The sequence below is a fragment of the Saccopteryx bilineata genome, chromosome 5 (genome assembly GCF_036850765.1).
Source record: "Saccopteryx bilineata isolate mSacBil1 chromosome 5, mSacBil1_pri_phased_curated, whole genome shotgun sequence".
Lineage (NCBI taxonomy): Eukaryota > Metazoa > Chordata > Mammalia > Chiroptera > Emballonuridae > Saccopteryx > Saccopteryx bilineata.
The window spans coordinates 202,255,409-202,274,931 of NC_089494.1; the positions used below are offsets into that span (position 1 = coordinate 202,255,409).

General features: G+C 39.8%; 1 protein-coding gene across 7 annotated transcripts in view; it reads left to right on the plus strand.

The window, feature by feature from the left end:
- The window catches only part of RASGEF1B (RasGEF domain family member 1B), a 691,952-nt gene extending 672,769 nt beyond the window's left edge, over nt 1–19,183 (plus strand). For 6 of the 7 annotated variants that reach the window (XM_066278925.1, XM_066278929.1, XM_066278930.1 and 3 more), the window contains 10 exons: nt 1,275–1,490; nt 1,956–2,030; nt 3,354–3,449; nt 3,570–3,672; nt 5,574–5,653; nt 7,087–7,182; nt 12,064–12,159; nt 12,514–12,637; nt 13,620–13,692; nt 17,823–19,183. In XM_066278925.1, the coding sequence (XP_066135022.1) occupies nt 1,275–1,490; nt 1,956–2,030; nt 3,354–3,449; nt 3,570–3,672; nt 5,574–5,653; nt 7,087–7,182; nt 12,064–12,159; nt 12,514–12,637; nt 13,620–13,692; nt 17,823–17,847 (984 nt within the window). In that variant the 3' untranslated portion in view covers nt 17,848–19,183. The remainder of the gene's footprint in view (nt 1–1,274; nt 1,491–1,955; nt 2,031–3,353; nt 3,450–3,569; nt 3,673–5,573; nt 5,654–7,086; nt 7,183–12,063; nt 12,160–12,513; nt 12,638–13,619; nt 13,693–17,822) is intronic. The other variant, XM_066278926.1, reaches the window with a different exon arrangement.
- The last annotated feature ends 340 nt before the right edge of the window (nt 19,184–19,523 follow it).

Below are 19,523 nucleotides of genomic sequence, written 5' to 3' on the forward strand. Positions count from 1 at the left end.
GCCTTGACTATGTGAGAATTGATCACTCCCAGATGCAGTTTTCTTTGGCTCAAGTATGCAAATGTCCATTCATTTGAGTGTCTGTATTATACTCTGGTAACAAAAATGCCTCTGTAAAATAATACAGTTCTTATGCATGTAGGTAAGATGCCATTTAATTTTCAGATAACTATTCTCAGAAAGTGATATTGTGGTAACCTTTTAAAAATAAGCTGATTAGGCAGTGAAGCATAAACAGGCCTTTCTATATCTGTAAATTCACTGGAACTTTCCCCTTTTGGAGCTGTTAACCCAAGGACCATGCTAACATTGGATCAACCCATGGGCCTTGCTTGGATACAGGCCTCATGTTTGACAATTTGGGGCTAGAAAAGGAAGAATACAAGAACTCCATAACTTACATCAAGATAACTGTACCCCAGAGACTGATTGATTGTGAAGTGATTTCTTTGACTTAAGTGTTTTAAAAGTTAAGGAGTTGCCACTTACTGATAATACATGCATTGCTTTCAGCACCAATTTCTCTTAAGTGTTGTGGCTACAGCATAAAGCGGTAGGAGACAAGGTGGGGCCCGTAGTAGCAGCATCAGGGGGAGGGTCGCCACGTGGAGGAGTTTGGTGTGAACTTTAGCACTGACTCATGGATGCAGAAGAAGTGGACGTGAGTCAGAGGGAGGTCCAGTACAAAATGAATATCCACGGCTCCCTGGGGGTTACCCATGTTGTGTGTGGAAGTCAGGAAGGTGGCCGAGGACGAGTGGGAAGAACTGGTGCATTTCTGTCAGGCAGCTGTGTGTGCCCTCAGACTAACGAGACGTGGGAATGTTGGGAGTTAGGGAAATCACGAAGGTGGCCCTAAAGAAAAAGTGTTAGGAAAAGGATGCTCTGATTTGAGATCAATGCATTTGAATTTGCCAAAATGAAACCAGGACCTTCCCGTGCCAGCCCCGGGAACATGCAGCTGTCTATGTTCTTAGCGCCCCGAAGCTCTTCTCTAGCTAATCTCAGACGTCACTGTAGGGTTTTCTCGGTCCATCTGCATTGTACTCAAGCAGCCGATAAAAGAATGAAATCTTACAAGTCTGAAAAGACACCTTTGATGTATGGGTCTCTTTTAAACTGGTTGAGCTTGGCTGAATCTTTCTGGAACTGCTCCCGGGCCAAGGTGGTTCTCCTCCATTCAGGTAAAATCATGTATGTGCATAGCCTGGGAGTTTGCAGAGTGGTGGAATAGACTTGCAGAACACAGCTGTGATCCATGGCTTCTTCCCCAGCAGACCTACCGGAAGAACGTCCAGCAGATGATCCAGGGCCTGATCCGCAAACTGGCCACCCTCAGCCAGTACGAGGAAGTCCTGGCCAAAATCAGCTCCACATCGACAGACCGCCTCACAGTCCTCAAGACCAAGCCACAGTCCATACAAAGGGACATCATCACTATCTGCAGTGACCCCTACACGCTGGCCCAGCAGCTGACTCACATAGAGCTGGTAAGGTTGTTGTCACCCTGCTGTCGATGGCCACAGACTTGGTTTGCTGTGGCAACTGGACAGTGTGCTTGTCAGCAGTTCTGTCATGGAAGGGGGTCGAATAATCCAAATGGAAAATAATCTATGAAATAGCTGGAATGGGTTTTGTTTAGACATTTGAATAGGAGGAACATTTCCGATATTCTGGGAATTCACTTTAACATAAATACTAGGCGGCACTGAAAGAGCAAAGAGTTGATTGACCTTCCTCATCTTCCCCTCTAATTAATTTTTCGGTAACTCAGTCAGCCTTTCATTCTCGAGTGTAGCAATGACTTAAACAGAAATTCCTTTGCCATAGAGTTAAAGGCTCACTTTACAAGCTGCATTTACGAACATGGGGGTAGTGCCAAAAGTCGAAAGACAGTTGAAAGTCCACTTCTCATTTTTTTCAAGTACCTTTGACCTGCTGGGTTTGTGTTTCAGGAGAGGCTCAATTACATTGGACCTGAGGAATTTGTTCAGGCATTTGTGCAGAAGGACCCTTTGGACAATGACAAGGTAATCAGTCTACCCAGAGGGCAGCCCTGAAATCAGAAATGAAACTCCTTAGCCTGTCATAAAGGAGACAGAAATTGGAACTATTTTGTTTTAAAATCAGAAAGTTGTTTTTTTTGTTTGTTTGTTTGTTTTTAATTTTATTAGCCATGTCTGATTCATCGCAATGTTTTTTTGAGTTGGGTGTCCAGGTGCCTTTATGGTGTTCTTACCCTGTCACCTACTTTGAGCTTCTTCCTTCTCCTTATTGGGAAATTTAACAAGCAAGTTGATGCAGGCATTAGTGGTGATGAAGTTAGGAGATACAAGTGTAATGGTTTTAGCAGATTAAGTGAGAAAGAAAATACAAAGGAGTGATTCAGCCACAGCGGGGGCAGTGAGGACAGGATGTGCAGCCAGTGTGGTGAGTAAGGGTCTCTACTGCTTGGCCTCTTATTTTCAGGCGAATCCCTCATGAAAGGTTTATTGCCTGAATGAAGCCCACTGGGCATGGACTGTAAAATCAGTGCACACACATAAGAGATTTTTTTCCCCTTAGTGACCTCCAGAAGCAATTCAAGTTATTAGGCAAAGACTGTATCATCCACTAATGAGAACGCCCCTTTGGGAGCAGGGGCAACAGCTGTTTTCCGGCCTTAGAATAGTTCCCCTTAGTACAGGAAGTGAAGATTAGGTTTTGCAATCAATGGAAGGCTAGCAGACTTTTTTGTATATTTATTTCTCTTGGAAGGAAGGAAAGACGGGTGTAATTAACCTGTTTAGCCTTGGCCTTGAACTCTGAGATGAGCAGGGTGAATACATTATTCACCCTACTAAGGACCGTGATGGTGTAGACTTCCATTTATCTACCTTGAAAGATATTTAGTTTCTTGCTACGTGATGCTTCAAATTTTTGTTCTAGATTTAGTGTTTAGAAAATATTTTCTAGTCTCTGGCATTTTCAGCATCTTCTTGATGTATTGGTAGCAATTGGTATGCACAACCCCCTCCTTTGAATTGTGTTTCTGAGGACAATTCCTACCCAGAGGAACTTAAGTTTCCTGGGGGAAGGGCACTGTAATGAATGCATCAAAGTACATTTCTAGACCTTAGGGGTTTCACTGGACCACATATACTAAGATTCTGATATTTCTGTAAAAAGAGTCAAGAATGTTAATGTAATCTCTGTTTCTCCATCTCCATCTCCATCTCTTTCTCTCTTTTTTTCTATAAAGTTTTCCTAATCTGTAAACTGAGAATGAAGGCCCACATTTAATAAAAATGAGAGCACAATGCACTCTTTTTTTTCTTTGTCCGACTCATCTGCTCACTCTGCATTTCTTTTAGAGTTGCTACAGTGACCGGAAGAAAACACGAAATTTAGAGGCTTATGTGGAATGGTTTAATCGCCTCAGCTACTTGGTGGCTACGGAAATCTGCATGGTGAGGAAATGAATGTTCCCTGGCTCCAAGCACTCTCTATTATTTTTCCGTAGTTAAATTGCATCTGTTGGTTCTACACATTGGCTGACTTTATTTCCTCATTTATCTTTTTCTGCATAGCCTGTAAAGAAGAAGCACCGGGCAAGAATGATTGAGTATTTCATTGATGTCGCTCGGGAGTGTTTTAACATCGGCAACTTTAATTCCTTAATGGCGATAATCTGTGAGTATTTTCTGGAAGATGCATACCCGTTATTTTTATAGGTTTGTTTTGATAGGTCCTATAAAATGTATGCACTAAGAACTTGCAGATAATCCCGTCTTGCTAATGAAAACTGTATTTTTAACCCAGAATTGTTTCAGAATGTTCCAAATGCTTTTAAACACTCAAATTGCTACAAGTATGTATAATCTTTTTTAAGTATACACTAGAATTCATGGAAGTCATTCAGTCAGTTTATTCTCATCTGAGTAGTTACCTATAAAAGCTTATAAGTGAGGTATTTGTCTAAATTGTGTTTAAAAGTGTGTGGGCAGCTTGCGGATCCAGCATAACAGAAATATATAATCTGAGACCAGATTATGTGATTCTATCAGCTTGTACAAGAGGGCGGCTTGAGAAACTGAAACATTTCCTGCCCGCGCACCTCCCAGTACTGACCGACAGGCCTCATCGCTCTGGAAAACTAGCTGTACTCCTCTGCATCGTGGGGTTTACATGCCAGTGGCCTTGTGTGTTTCCAGTCATCTTGTCAACACAGGGCATGGGGTCGCACTGTGTCATAGATTCCCCAAATTATACCTGTTGTCTTGCAATATTTATTGATAATGACTCTTTCATTAAACAGTGCCCTAATTTCTGTGGTAAATGATACAGCTATCCTACACACTGCAGGGACTCTGTAAATATTTGAATGTTTACCTGGCTCTTAAGACTCAGGGTCAGTTTGAAGCCAGAGAATCCACCAAATTTAATTCAGTAATTCTGATCTTAATAAATCTCTCCTCTCATCAGTTTCTTTTTCTATTTTCTTTTTACACCATTTCCCCTTTGTTTTCTCCGTAAAAAGTACTGGCCAACTTTCAGCTCTTTATCTGGTTCAGTCCATAAAAATAGTGAGCAGAATGCTATCTCAGTAGGGGACCTTGAAGGGCCCCACCATCTAGGTCAGTGGTAGTCAACCTGGTCCCTACCGCCCACTAGCAGGCATTCCAGCTTTCATGGTGGGCGGTAGCGGAGCAACCAAAGTATAAATAAAAAGATAGATTTAACTATAGTAAGTTGTTTTATAAAGATTTATTCTGCCAAACTTAGCGAAAATATGACATAAAGTACTTGGTAAATAATAATTATTTTATGCTTTAACTTGCTGTAACTCTGATTTATAAATTTTATAATGTAAAGTTACTTCCCTACTTTATAAATCACCATTACTATGGAACCGGTGGATGGTTAGAAAATTTTACTACTAACAGAGATACTACAAAAGTGGGTGGTAGGTATAAAAAAGTTGACTACCCCTGGTCTAGGTAATAGATGATGACTTAATTTTAAATCTACAAGAATTCATGGAATACATTTAGTATTTATATTTCCTCTTTACACCATTAGAAAAATGTTAAGATAAGCCATATTATAAGAGAAAATATTTATAATATGTATAGCTGGAAAATCACCTGTACCTAAAATTGATAAAGAACCATACAAATCAGTAGTAAGACAAATAACCCAGTGAACTAAAAAGGCAAAATATTTGAACAGACATTTCACAAAAGAAGATATTTGAGTGGATAATAAGTATTTGAAAAGGTGTTCCATCTATATTGTTAATCACCAGAGAAACACAAACTAAAATCACAGTAAAGTACCACGTCACACTGGAATGACTAAAATGAAAAAGATCGGTTGCACCAGATATTGGTGAGGATATGGAGCAAGTGGAACTCTTGGACATTATTGTGAGAGTATGAAATGGTACTACTACTTGGCAAAACTGTTTGGCAATTTTTTATAAAGTTTAACTCATACTTAGCAGTGAACATTTTTTCAGGGTGCAAGTTGGAATAGCTTTTCTTACTTCTCTCTTTCAATTTTCTTTTCTTCTCTCCATTAAAAATACAAAGCTGGCATGAATATGAGCCCAGTGTCTCGACTAAAGAAAACTTGGTCCAAAGTGAAGACTGCGAAGTTTGACATTCTTGAGGTATGTTAAGCTCGTGTTTTGCTGTTAAGTAACATTTTATACCTGGGAAGTGGACTTCCTTTCTGTGATCTTGCCTCTTGATCACATAGTTCTGCACAGAAGAAAACTCAGTTTATAGACCCTGGGAAAGGAAAGGGAATAGAATTGAAAGAAAGGGGATAAGTTGGGTTTTAGACTAGTTCTTTCTTTCATAGAGAGAGGTGTCTATTTTGGGGTGAGTTAACTGAAGGAATGGTGACCTGTCAGTCATATCACATTGTGTGTCAGGATGGAATTTGGGTTCTGAGCAGTTTGGAGTTTTACTTCAGTGAGTACCTACTAACATTATTTACAGTGACCCAAGAGAGGAGTTCCCTATCCCTACAGAACTACTCATTCTCTATACCAGGGGTCCCCAAACTTTTTACACAGGGGGCCAGTTCACTGTCCCTCAGACCATTGGAGGGCCGGACTATAAAAAAAACTATGAACAAATTCCTATGCACACTGCATATCTTATTTTAAAGTAAAAAAACAAAACAGGAACAAATACAATATTTAAAATAAAGAACAAGTAAATTTAAATCAACAAACTGATGAGTATTTCAATGGGAACTATGGGTTTGCTTTTGGCTAATGAGATGGTCAATGTGCTCCTCTGAATGACCACCAATGAAAGAGGTGCTTCTTCCAGAAGTGTGGCAGGGGCCGGATAAATGGCCTCAGGGGGCTGCATGTGACCCGCGGGCTGTAGTTTGGGGACCCCTGCTCTATACTTTCAACATATTTAGTTAACCTGTGAAAAAGCCCTTCCCACATAATTCTCAAGGTAGTAAGACTTGTGCATAAACACTGTTGTGTTTGCATTATAGTCACATCATGATTACCTTGGTGTATGGGTGCCTTGAATCTACTATCTTTGGAGATATTAAGAAAGTATTTTTTCCTAAATTTTCCCCCAAATTGGGTATTAACATTGGGTATATTACATTTTGCTTTATTCATATTACGTGATTTATTTGTGAAGGACTTGTTACCAACAGCAAAGAACAAGTTCGCTAGAAAGTGTTGGCTCACTGTATGATGGCTAACCATCAGCTGATCCATTAACCTTCAAATGAAACCAGGAAATGGTTTCCTAAGTTGGTGTTTGACTCCTTGTTATCAGTTTTCAGTCTATTCTCAACTGTTAACTTGTAAAGAATTTGGTTTGGGTTTAATATTACCAAAGTTGACATCAGTTTATATGAATAAACCAAACCTTGGGAAAGAAGACATTTGTGTTCTTTAAGCATTTCACACCTGTGTGTATACATAAGAGAGATAAGTCATGTTCTTAATGAGTTCCCTACTTATTTTGTATTTTTTTATGTAGAGTTAAAAGTATGTTCTTGTCAACTTTCTGCAGGTTGCAAGTAAATAGACAATCATACTTTCCTCTCTTTTGTCTATAGCATCAGATGGACCCTTCCAGTAATTTCTATAATTACCGAACAGCTCTTCGAGGGGCAGCACAAAGGTCTCTAACTGCTCATAGCAGCAGAGAGAAGGTATGTGTCTAAAGGAGTTTTATTCGTGCCATGAGTTCTATTGAAATGGGAGGTGAACTGTTGCACTGATCTTCTTTTACCTGTTCAAATCTAAGGAAGCCGATACACTGTGGCAGGGTTACCTTGACACCCAGGGAAGGGGAGTATGAAGGAAAGTTGGACCAGGGGGGAAGGGAAAGGGATATTCATTTTTTTTTTGTATTTTTCTGAAGTTGGAAATGGGGAGGCAGTCAGACAGACTCCCACATGTGCCCAACCCGGATCCACCCGGCATGCCCACTAGGGGGCAATGCTCTGCCCTTCTGGGACATTGCTCTGCCGCAACCAGAGCCATTCTAGTGCCTGAGGCAGAGGCTATAGAGCCATCCTCAGCGCCCAGGCTAACTTTACTCCAATGGAGCCTTGGCTGCGGGAGGGGAAGAGAGAGACAGAGAGGAAGGAGAGGGGGAGGGGTGGAAAAGCAGATGGGCGCCTCTCCTGTGTGCCCTGGCCGGGAATTGAACCTGGGACTCCTGCCTGCCAGGCCGACGCTCTACCACTGAGCCAACCGGCCAGGGCGGGAAAGGGATATTTGGTATAGAATTTTCCAAATGTATATTACTGTGTTATTATTGCATTATTTAAATGATAATTTTGTAATGTGTCTTAGTTGCATTTCAAGCAATAAATCAAGTTGTATGTTAAGATGACTAATAGTATTAGAGAATAATTTGATTTAATGGAAAATAGATGTTTAAGCTCTACACAAGGTGGCTGACTTAATGTAACCTTTTCTCTTAGAAGAATTAGCTTACCTCCCATGGCTAAGTCATTTATTTTCAGAAAGTTGGATAGTTGCTGCAGCATTAGGCCTGCTGTTACTAACTGGATATGCAGGTGGCAGAAAAAGTATGGGAATGATGTCTGAGAAAATGATTTTTACTCCACCTACCCTACCTTTAAACAATTTTATGCGATTCTGGATCCAACTACTCTTGACATTGTGGGTCCTTTTGGGCACATTTCAATTTTGCATTTCCTTACATGAGAAGGATAAGTCATTTTAACATTTGGAGATCATGTTATCTGAGAAGTAAATACTTGGTTGTAGTAAACAGCTGATGAAGGTTGCTTGATGAAAGTTATTGTCTATATAGATTCTGTCTTTTAATTTAAACAGTATCTTCAACAAATAGAAGAAAATGAAGATTTAAAAAATAGTTTAGGGTATTTCAATCACCCTCCCCCCAAAAAAAAAGCTTCAGCCTAAGTGATCTAAAATAAAAGTAAGCACAAAAATAACCCACAATGTTTTAAAAGGCTAAGTTGGGTCTCAGCAAAATCTGAAATAGCAGTTCTGATCATGTTTGAGAGATATTTTAAACCCATTAACTTTTTCTTCTTTTTTTTTTTAATAAACAAGGTTAGAGAGTAGACAAAGCAGAATTAACTTTCTCTAACTTATCCTGTTGGAGATGACCAGCTTTTCCATTTTACTTGCCCAAATCCCAGTACTCCTGTGACTAGATTGAGAAAAGATCTAGTCAGACGTTTTGTGAGCTTTGGAAAGTGAGCACATGCATGGGAGAGCCCCAGCCCGGCGAAGGGTGAGGATACGCCCGAGACTGTCTGCAGCGTCTCATTGCTCTCTGCACGTCTGCCTGGCGCTCAGAGAGAGCGTGGTGGGCTCCGCTGCAGGGAGGTGGCCATAGAATCAGATCTCTGAGTAGGGACCTGCAGCACTGGCCAAATATTTCTGAAGTCTAATCCCCCACCAAAATCTAATCATTGAATATTATGGGCCTCTAATAGCTTTTTTTTTGGGGGGGGGGGAGTATCCTTTACATCATTTAATATATTCTGTCTGCTTAGTTTTATTGGTTTTTTTTAAAAAACCAGTTCTGTGTGAGCATATGAATTGTACTCTAGTGTATAAAACAAATGAAATCACTGCCATTTAAAAAAGATGCTGTTTCTTTTTCAAAATTAGTCTCAAAGGCTAGGAATGTAAACATTTATAGATAAAATACATCTTTTATTCAAGAGAATTAGGATTCTTTCTTTTTTATTTCTTTATTCCTAAGTAATTTCTTGTTTTAAAATTTTCCTGGCCACGTGACCAAAGTAATAGAATCTTTGGTATGCTTTCAAATCTTGAGTTTATGTGGTTAAAGTGGCACATCTAACACTGTATTATAGAACAAATCAAATCTGTCTTCCATACAGTGGCCTTAAATGGTCTTCAAATAGTTATTTTTTTCCTTATGGGAACATGCATTTTTTATCCGATAGCATGGTTTTAAATCCTTTACCATTCTTTTGTTGGCGGGAACCTGTTCGTGCTCATAGCCTTCATCTCTGGGTGTGGGACTGATGATGCCTTTTATGTGGAGTGGCTGAGTCTCTGAATTAATAACATTTTTGAGAGATGATTGGAAGACATTATTGTTTGAGTTGTCCCACGAAAAATATCATTGACAAAATGTCCTAGAAATCAGACTTTTGCTCTCTGCTGTTAGTAATCCATTCATTCACCTTAGCTCATAGAACTACAGTCATTCAAATCTTCTGATTTTTACTATGTTAGATTTAGATAGTGGATTGAGAGCTAAGGGAACTATCCATGAGTAAATGATTAAAGAAGCCTACGAGACTTTTCCTTGCATCTGAGCATAAGGACCAGACCAAGGGAGTATCGTAAAGAAGATTACTTTAATTTCTATTTTCTTGGAAGAGTGATTCAGTCAATAGTGGAGCATCATGCAAGCACCATAAAGGCAAAAATTACATAAGTTACATATAGCCTTTGTCACCAAACAAAAGACACATGACATGAACTTATGAATAATTTAAATATCAATATGCAACAGTAAATTATCGGTATCCCACAACTCACAGCCCAGCACTACAGAATAGAGCACAGAAAGAATTCTTGCTTAAAAGCTGTGATGCTATGTAAACAGTGCATCTCGATTATAATATAGCCGCATTTCCAGAGGCTGCCTTATTATTATCTCTTAAGTGCATCAGTAATATAGTTGTCCCTTTGTAGGGGACCCATTGGCTTTTTGAGAGGGCTTCATTGAAGTTGAACTTGTGTTATTTAATTTAATCCTCACCACAACTCAGTGAGGTAGTTGCTGTTATTTCTATTTTAAGGTGAGAACACTAGGCTTTCTTAGTATGTTAGGCTTTACCAGGGGTTGGTAAATTTTTTGTGTTAAGGACCAGATAATGCCTGACCAGGCAATGGCGCAGTGGATAGAGCATTGGACTGAGATATGGAGGACCCAGGTTTGAAACTACAAGGTTGCTGGTTTGAGCGCGGGCTCATCTGGTTTGAGCAAGGCTCACCAGCTTGAGTCCAAGGTCACTGGCTTGAGCAAGGGGTCACTTGGTCTGCTGTAGCCCCATGGTCAAGGCACATATGAGATATCAATCAATGAACAACAAAGGAGCCGTAACGAAGAATTGATGTTTCTCATCTCTTTCCCTTCCTGTCTGTCTGTCCCTATCTGTCCCTCTCTCTGACTCTCTCTGTCTCTGCCACACACACACAAAAAGGACCAGATAATAAATATTTTAGGCGTGGTGCGCCGTACTGTTTCTGTTGCAGGTACTCAGTTCTGTTAAGTAGCACAAAAGCGACACAGACAGTGCAGGGTTGAATGAGCATGGCAGTTTCCTGGTAAAGCTGTATGGCTTCCGTAATTGGAATTTCATATCATTTTCATGCTCATGAAAAATTATTCATTTGATATTTTTCCAGCCATTTAGAAATGTAAACTATGTGGCTCTTAGGCTATCCCAAAACAGCTGGTGGGCTGGAGATGGGCCAGAGGCCACAGTTTGCAGACCCCTGGCTCGTACTGCCAGTAAATCGTGGAGCCAGATTTTAAACTGACATCCAGCAGTCAGTCCAAACTCCAGTGCTTCCCAGATATAAGTGGTCCTTCCGAGAAACGAGGTCCAGGTGTGCTTTTATCATCGGTACCATGTGTGTTTAATTCTAACGTAACAGAAACACTAGTAACATTTGAAGGCAAGGGGATCTTTAATAATTCAACATAAGAGACTTCCACCACAGACAGTAGCAAATGATTAAAACTGTATTCAGAGGGGCTGTTGGAACCGAGATTCATTTTGGCTATTTTCAGAGATCAATGAAAAAAAAAAATAATCAAAGCTTTCTTTTCCCTAAGTGACTTTAAGAGAATCTGAATTTCTCTCTAGAAGTAGAAATTGATACTTAACATTTTTGGGTGTTATGGTAGCTCTTGTCATTGTTTTATTTGATAATCTAAGGGACATGTGGTCAGTGCCCCTGACTAAATCATCAGGTATTGCATGTTTTAAAACTTCTTGTGGCACAGTGGTTGAAAATCAGTGTTCTAGAGTAAAATGAGGTGTTTATCTAAAAACATTCACCTAAAATGTAGAAGCCTAAGTGATGCAAAAATACAGACCCGAGCGGGCAGATGGATCGCACATCTTAAAAGCTTAGTCCCTGCAATGACAGATATTCTATTAATCATTTGCTAAATGAAAAGCAAGAGTTCTTTTAGATCTTTTCCCTTTGACTGTAGTTGGAACTTGCAGACTTTATTATATGCTATGGCATTAAGAAAAATAGGAAAACTATAGAAATAACACGAGGCCATCCACTTTCCCATGCTACCTGTCTTTGCTGTGTTTTGGTTTTTAATAGCATGTGTGTCTTAAGCAGAATTATGTAAGGGAAGAAACTGCTGACCTGAGTGGTAAACAAGACACTGTATCTTAATGCACTCTGGCCTTTTATGTACTTCAGAGTTAATGTTGTTCATTAATTTCTTGTACCATTTGATAAGAGGCTAAATGTTTATTTTCCCCAAACAAACCAGCATCTTTTGTTTTCTTTAGATTGTGATACCATTCTTCAGTCTTTTAATCAAAGATATTTATTTCCTCAACGAAGGCTGTGCCAATCGCCTTCCAAATGGCCACGTTAACTTTGAGGTAAGGGGGTGAACTGAGTGCGGGAGGGGTGGGCTTCTCAGGCTCTGCCTCTTGGGCCGCAGCCACCGCTGGTTCTGAGGTTTCAGGACCAAGGTTTCTCTTGACCTACATTCTGTAACAAATAATAATACCAAGTAGAATAAATTAACTGCACCATTCTTCTTAGCTATATGGAAGTGCTTGAGTAAAATTTTGCCTATACCTAGCAGATACCGACACCTATTTTTATTAAATTGAGACAGTTATGTAGTTCAGAAGATTAGAAGCCAGAGAAAAACATTCCATAGAATTGGCTCTTTTAAGCTTATCGTTGTTGATGGCTGCATTTAAATTTTTCAATGTATTCTTTTCTAGAAATTTTGGGAACTGGCCAAACAAGTGAGTGAATTCATGACATGGAAACAAGTGGAGTGTCCGTTTGAGAGGGACCGGAAGATCCTGCAGTATCTGCTCACGGTGCCCGTCTTCAGTGAGGACTGTGAGTACGCCATGTTTTGGGGTTGAAACATTCTTTATAAGATCTGAAGAGATTTAGGCATCAGTGAGGAGTTTCTGAAAGATTTCTTTTTCCCCTTTGAGCTTGCTTCAATGAAAAAGAAAGGTGTTTTGTGGTTTGTTGATATTCAAGGTAATTTGAGTAAACAAACACACAGTTAATTGCCACCCCCTGCTGTTTGAACACGTAGGGGAAAGTCTTTACCTATTAAAACATAAGGGAGTTTGAGGCTGATAAAGTGATTGACAATGTACAGGAAAAAATTGACCAAAAGAGAGTTAAGTTTATAAAAGACTTAGGGATATATTCTGTTGATTTGTTATATCCTAATATTATAGAAATCAGTAGTATCTATTAACTAATAATTTCCTACAGTAGATGGATAGTGTTCATGATAATGACTAAAGAACACTTTGAATTTATATTACCATTCTAGAGGGGACTGGAGCATTTTAAAGCTCTACATAGGCTTAATAATAAGTTTTTAAATCTTTGGATGAAGATGCTTTTTGATTTAAAAATAATGAAAATATATTACAAAGATGGAAAATTGACTTCAAAAATTTGGCTTTTTACCTAAGGGGTTTAAAAAAAAGATCCAGGCTGCCAGGAGTGGGTGTCCTTCTCACCTCTTTCTTTGGAAAGAGCATAGTGTGAGTATGTGGTAGCATCCTATGGCTTACATTGGTAAGCCTCTTTTTTTTTGCTTCATAAATTGTCCCATCATTAAGTGCCATTTTCTGGCCTGGAGACCCCTGAGTTTTTGTTGAGATGATCAATCAGAGGCAAAGTGATATTTTGTGTTCTTAATGAAATTATGACGCTTCTCAGTCATAACTGATGTGCTGAGGAGTGTATTTTGCCATGGGGTTTGGCTCAAGTTGAACAGAGGACGGATAATGGTAGATAATCTAATAGGAGGAGACTTCAATGTTAATGCATTCTTTCTTTTGGTTAATTGTAGCTCTGTACTTGGCTTCCTATGAGAGTGAAGGACCTGAAAATCATATAGAGAAAGACAGATGGAAGTCTTTAAGGTGGGTCTCATTGCTTCTCACTGTCGCACACATTTAAAGGAGATGTTGGCCTTACCTAAAGATAAATAACCACATGCTTTCTGTGGGAAGTCTCTGCCTGTGTGTTCCAAATACTCTGCATCTTATCGCCTGTTAACTGAATTTTTGTGGCTTAAAATTCTTGTTGCCATCACTCAGTTTTCGTTTGTCCTTTTTTGGGGGGTGAGGGGGTAGATGCAGACGGTGTCTCTGTTTTTCTTTTTATCTCCCATTATTTTATGGACTGAGAAACTGAAATCACCCCATAGTGTGGTTAAATGAACACTGACTCATTCTCTTGATCTGAAAGATGAGAAGTTCAGACTATATTTCTGAATAGTTTTAAAACTAAAATTTGCCCTGGCCGGTTGGCTCAGCGGTAGAGCATCGGCCTGGCGTGCGGGGAACCTGGGTTCGATTCCCGGCCAGGGCACATAGGAGAAGCGCCCATTTGCTTCTCCACCCCCCCTCCTTCCTCTCTGTCTCTCTCTTCCCCTCCCGCAGCCAAGGCTCCATTGGAGCAAAGATGGCCCGGGTGCTGGGGATGGCTCCTTGGCCTCTGCCCCAGGCGCTAGAGTGGCTCTGGTCCCGGCATAGCGACGCCCCGGAGGGGCAGAGCATCGCCCCCTGGTGGGCAGAGCGTCACCCCTGGTGGGCGTGCCGGGTGGATCCCGGTCGGGCGCATGCAGGAGTCTGTCTGACTGTCTCTCCCCGTTTCCAGCTTTGGAAAAATACAAAAAAAAACCAAAAAACAAAAAAAACACTAAAATTTTATTGGACCTGAAGTAAAAGACTTAGGTGTCTGTTGGTTCAGTAAATTCGAATGTGTCACATACCAACTGGATCTTGGTCGGTCCCCAGTTTGGTTTGAGAGAGAGAGTTAGGATTTTAAACATAACTGAGAACCTTTCAAGTTTAAATATTTGTTAATCTGTCGGTATTTTCAAGTGAATCTAGATAGGCAAATTTGTATTTCACCATTTGAAATACTTTAATAGACAGTAGCATCCCAGGATATAATAATAATGTAATGAAAATTGTTGCATTTGTATTTCTGCTAAGACACTCTGGGAATATATATTCAGGGTTGACAAATACATTTTCTCTTCTTCCCACAGTCATTTGAGGTTCTTCATGTAATGATACTAGACTCTTAAGTTTTATGAACCAGCATATATATCTAAGATGTATTTGGTTTTATGCGATTTTGTTTGTTTCAATGGAAAATTTAGGCCTTCCTTGTACTTCTCAGTGGGGAGGGGTGAGGTACATCAGCACTGAAGTAGTATCCTTAGAACAAGTGATGGTGACAGGTAGAGGGTTGGAGATTCTTCTTTTATCTCCAGACACAAACATGAAGAAGACATGGCCCACACCTGGAACCATGGAATGTAGCAGCTTGCGGGGCTGGTGCCCAGTTCTACTTTTATGAAATTTTGTACCGGCTATTGACACATTTACATTAAAATCTTATATTACTCTGTGCTGGTTATTAAAAGATACTAACTATAGTCTTAAATATTATTCATAAAACATGAGCTTCAGAGTACATAGCTTGCTAGATTAAAAATTGGGGAATTACTCCTTGTTGTTATCCTTTTTAGATAAAATTTACCTTTCATATTCTCATCTTTCTAAAATATTTCTACTTTTTAAAAAACATTAAGTTGGTATGACCCCTGAGTACAACTTAGCTATTGTTACTTGTCTTATAGATTTTCTTTAAAAAGTTGTTAAACAGCTAAGTTCACTGTACATAAATGATCCCTGCCATCTGCATTACCTGTGAAATCCAAATACATTAAAATAATCCAGCCCTACCTCATACTTCTCTAGTCGTTCTCCTCTTCTTTTTTTTTTTTTTTTTTTTTTTTTACAGAGACAGAGAGAGGGATAGACAGGAATGGAGAGATGAGAAGCATCAGTCATTAGTTTTTTGTTGTGCAATGAACCTTAGTTGTTCATTGATTGCTTTCTCATATATGCCTTGACCGTGGGCCTTCAGCAGATGGAGTAACCCCTTGCTCGAGCCAGCGACCTTGGGTCCAAGCTGGTGAGCTTTTTGCTCAAACCAGATAAGCCCGCGCTCAAGCTGGTGACCTCGGGGTCTTGAACCTGGGTCCTCCGCATCCCAGTCCAATGCTCTATCCACTGCGCCACCACCTGGTCAGGCAAAGTTCTCCTCTTCTGATTGTTATTCTGTCATGCCATATTCCCACTGAGTGGTGGTTCATCTGGAAGGGTTTGTAAGAAACCAGGTTGATGGTGAAGGCTAAAGATTCCATTATGCAATTTCTTCCCATAGTCTTATGTATTATAAACACAGTATACAGTAACGCTTAACATTTGATTGGTTGAAATCTGACCAAAGAATTTAGTAGAAAATTTAGAAATGTAAAGTGAAAAAGGGGTTGCACCATGCTGGCATAAATTCAGACACAAAGCCATGAGTTCATCCACCATTGTACTCAACTCAAAAGCACTCAGTAATAATGCTTCTAGTAAGAATGCATGAGGGGCTACCAGTGACATAAACAGAGTGAATGGTATATGAGGGAATATGCAGTGGTGGGATTCAAACAGTTTAACAGCTGGTTCTCTGATCTAATGACCATTTTAAGTATTTAAAAAATATATACCAAAAGGTAGTTTATTATTTCATGCATTTAATACTTAAATAAGAATAATAAAAGAGGTATACAAAACTAAATCATGTTATAAGAAAGAGTTTTGAAATATTAAATAATACCTGACAAGAAAACAATAAAACTTTTATTTAAGATTTTCCATATTGCTTCTTGACTGGTGTCCTTGCTTGCAATTTTTTTCACCTATGGACAGCAGGAACATTATTACTATGGGCACTTAGAATACGTTGTTGTGCAGATGAATGTTAAAAAAGAGCAAGGAATGTATATTTGTGAGTTCCACATTGGGTGGCTACCCGGGTGCCCACCTTAGAGAGAACCCTGATTACAAGTGCCATTTTAACAACTGGTTTGCCGAACTCAACAAAAAATTAGGTATCTCGGTTCTGCCAAACTGGTGCGAAGCGGCTGAATCCCACCACTGGGAATATGTAAATAAACACAGTAGAGATGTATTCTTAATATAAAAGACTAGTTTCCACGCTAAAATTATAAGGGGTATTGAAGAACAAACTCTCCTTGGAATCTGGGTTTAAGCCAGGAGCTCTGCCTCTTCTGGTCTAATTTTGAGATGCCACTCTAATCCGTCCTGCTCTCTGCCCCATCTCTCTCCTAAACACATGGACTCTGAAGCCACTTTCCTCTTCTGTTAGACCCCGTGTTGTTTTGTGTGCGTGCTTCTTTTTCCTACTACTGCATAAGCCCCATAAGGGTCTTTCCTCATGTCTGTCACAGTGCTGGACACACGCGCCTGCAGTGATGAGGAGTGAGACTGGGCCGTGGCAAGTGCTGGCCGAGGCATAGCAACCACAGAGAGGAGAAAGAAAAGAAATAGTTTATAATCATTTGCAAAACCACCTATATAAGTGGATACTAAGACTAATTACTCACCTTGGAAACTTGTATTGATATATATTTATGCATTAGCTTTGAAGGCAGGGGGATATTTGTATGTAGACACTTTTCCCGCTGGCCCCGGAACCATTCATTCTGACACTTAGTTTTAGCAGTGGCAATGACAGTGCGCCTCTGAGAGTAAGCACCTTTCTTGTCCTTTGCTATTTAAATGCCCTAAATGACCACAGAATAGGAAGATGCTAATATTTGCTAAATAAACCCATCAGTGACACAACTAGTACATATCTAAAAGCTTTTTTTTTATCATTAATGACCTTTCTCTTTCTTTTGTTTGTTTTAATATAAAGCCACTCAAGAATATAGACTTATCTATAAACAAAGCTTTGCCATCTCTATTAATATATATTTATTTTAAGTGACTAGCAGTTCTCTCAGAGCTACAACACTTAATATTTTTAAACATGTAAAATATATATATATTAAAAAAGTAAAAAAAAAACCAACTTAAAACATAGGAAAAATGAAACTACTGTTAAGCAAGCCATTTTACTCCTATTTCAAATAATCTGCCACATTGGTTCTTACATTGTCCCTTTGATTTCTCAGGTCGAGCCTCTTAGGCAGAGTTTAACAAACGGGACTCTGGCTGCTGCTGTGTTGGGCATCCTTGAGGGACTGGCCCTTGTCATCTGGCATCTCGTTCTACAAAAAGTCATGAAGTCCCAGCAAGCCAGCTCACTTGAGGACAGAAGGGGAACTTACTCCCCACAGCTCACAGACTGACTCAGATTTTGTGAGACTGAAATGTTCACTGAAGACACTGAAGAAAGAATCCTCTGAAGATCCCTAGCTCTGCACATGATTCATCGCCTGGAATTTCCATGTGAATCACAGCTCTGCACCTGGATGGAGCTTTCTTTTGTGTGTGTGCGTGTGTGTGCGCGTGTTTTTATTATTTAGTTGAACATTTGCTGCTAATGGGACTTGCCCAGCTGAGTGCTGGCTCTGAGGAAGCCCATGTTTCTTTGTTAATTTAAATGGAAAAGGGAGAGGAAGGAGAGGACAAAACCCCTCCTGGGAGACCCCAAACTTCAGCTCAGCGGTGTGGCCAAGAGGGGAAGACTGCTGGAAGGCTGACTGTGGACTCTGCTTCCGGTGGTACTCGCTGTGTTGTGAATTCCTCTCCTCCCTCTTCCGACAAGGTTCTGAGTTGGCTGCTGGTTAGCAAACTCCTTTGTACCCGTATAAGTTATTTAACGTAATAATGAAGCTCAACACTGTGGTAGGAAAATAGCCACTAGGAAAAAAAAAAAAAAGCAGAGTTTGTCATTGGACTGCTTAACGTTCTAGAAGTTTTTGTTTTCTCTATCCCTCTGAGCTGTTTACCAGAGACCACTGCATTGGACAGATGTATTTTTCAGTAGCTTTTTGTTACTTAGTTTTCCGTGATGCATTTTTTTTTTCTCTTGTAAATTTAAATTATCTGACTGTAAGGGTCTTGGAAAAACCCACAGCCTAATTACAACTTAATTTTTTTTTTAACAGACTGTTAGTTTTCATTACCTTTCGGAGGCTGTTGGTGACTAAACATGAACAAAGAGTAAATTGGGAAAGTTACTACCACCCCCACCCCCACAGCAGTGAACAAAGCAAATGAAAAACATCTTGCTGGTAACTCTAAGGTCGACCTAATTGTGAAATAGTTCACCTTGTTAAACATCTAAATAAGTCTGTAGTTGCTCTGCAAAAAGCCATTATCCGTATTTACTCTAGGAGAAGCTGTAGAGTAGTAAACCGTGCTAATGAAAAAAAACATCATGTTCAAAACAGATGTATTTGAAAACTTTAACTACATGGTTTCCAAAAACAGAGCATGTATGTATGCTGCACGCCATCCCAGCAGACCTGAAATGTCTCCAAGTTGTCCCTTTATAGCCATCAATATATTTCACACTCTGCGGCCAGGAGTTGTGGCGTCTTTCTTTCCTTTATGGGTCAGACTGTTGGGTGGGGGGTGGGCTGTAGTTGCAGAAGTTCAACTCCAGTGATTGGCTAAGAACGTGTGTGTCCTTAGGAAGTGACCTTTAGGAGTCTGTGTGTAGGTATGAATTTTATGAAAACAAATTATAGTAAGCATTTAATAAACATTACTTGCTAGGCACTAAGTGTTCAGTGTAGATTATCATCCCACTTTTCAGGTGTGGAAACAGACACATTAATAATAACCATGGTTTGTTCAGGGCCACGTAGCTAATGAGAGGTCCAGTGAGTCAAACTAAGCCTTCTAATTCCAGAGCCCGTGCCTCA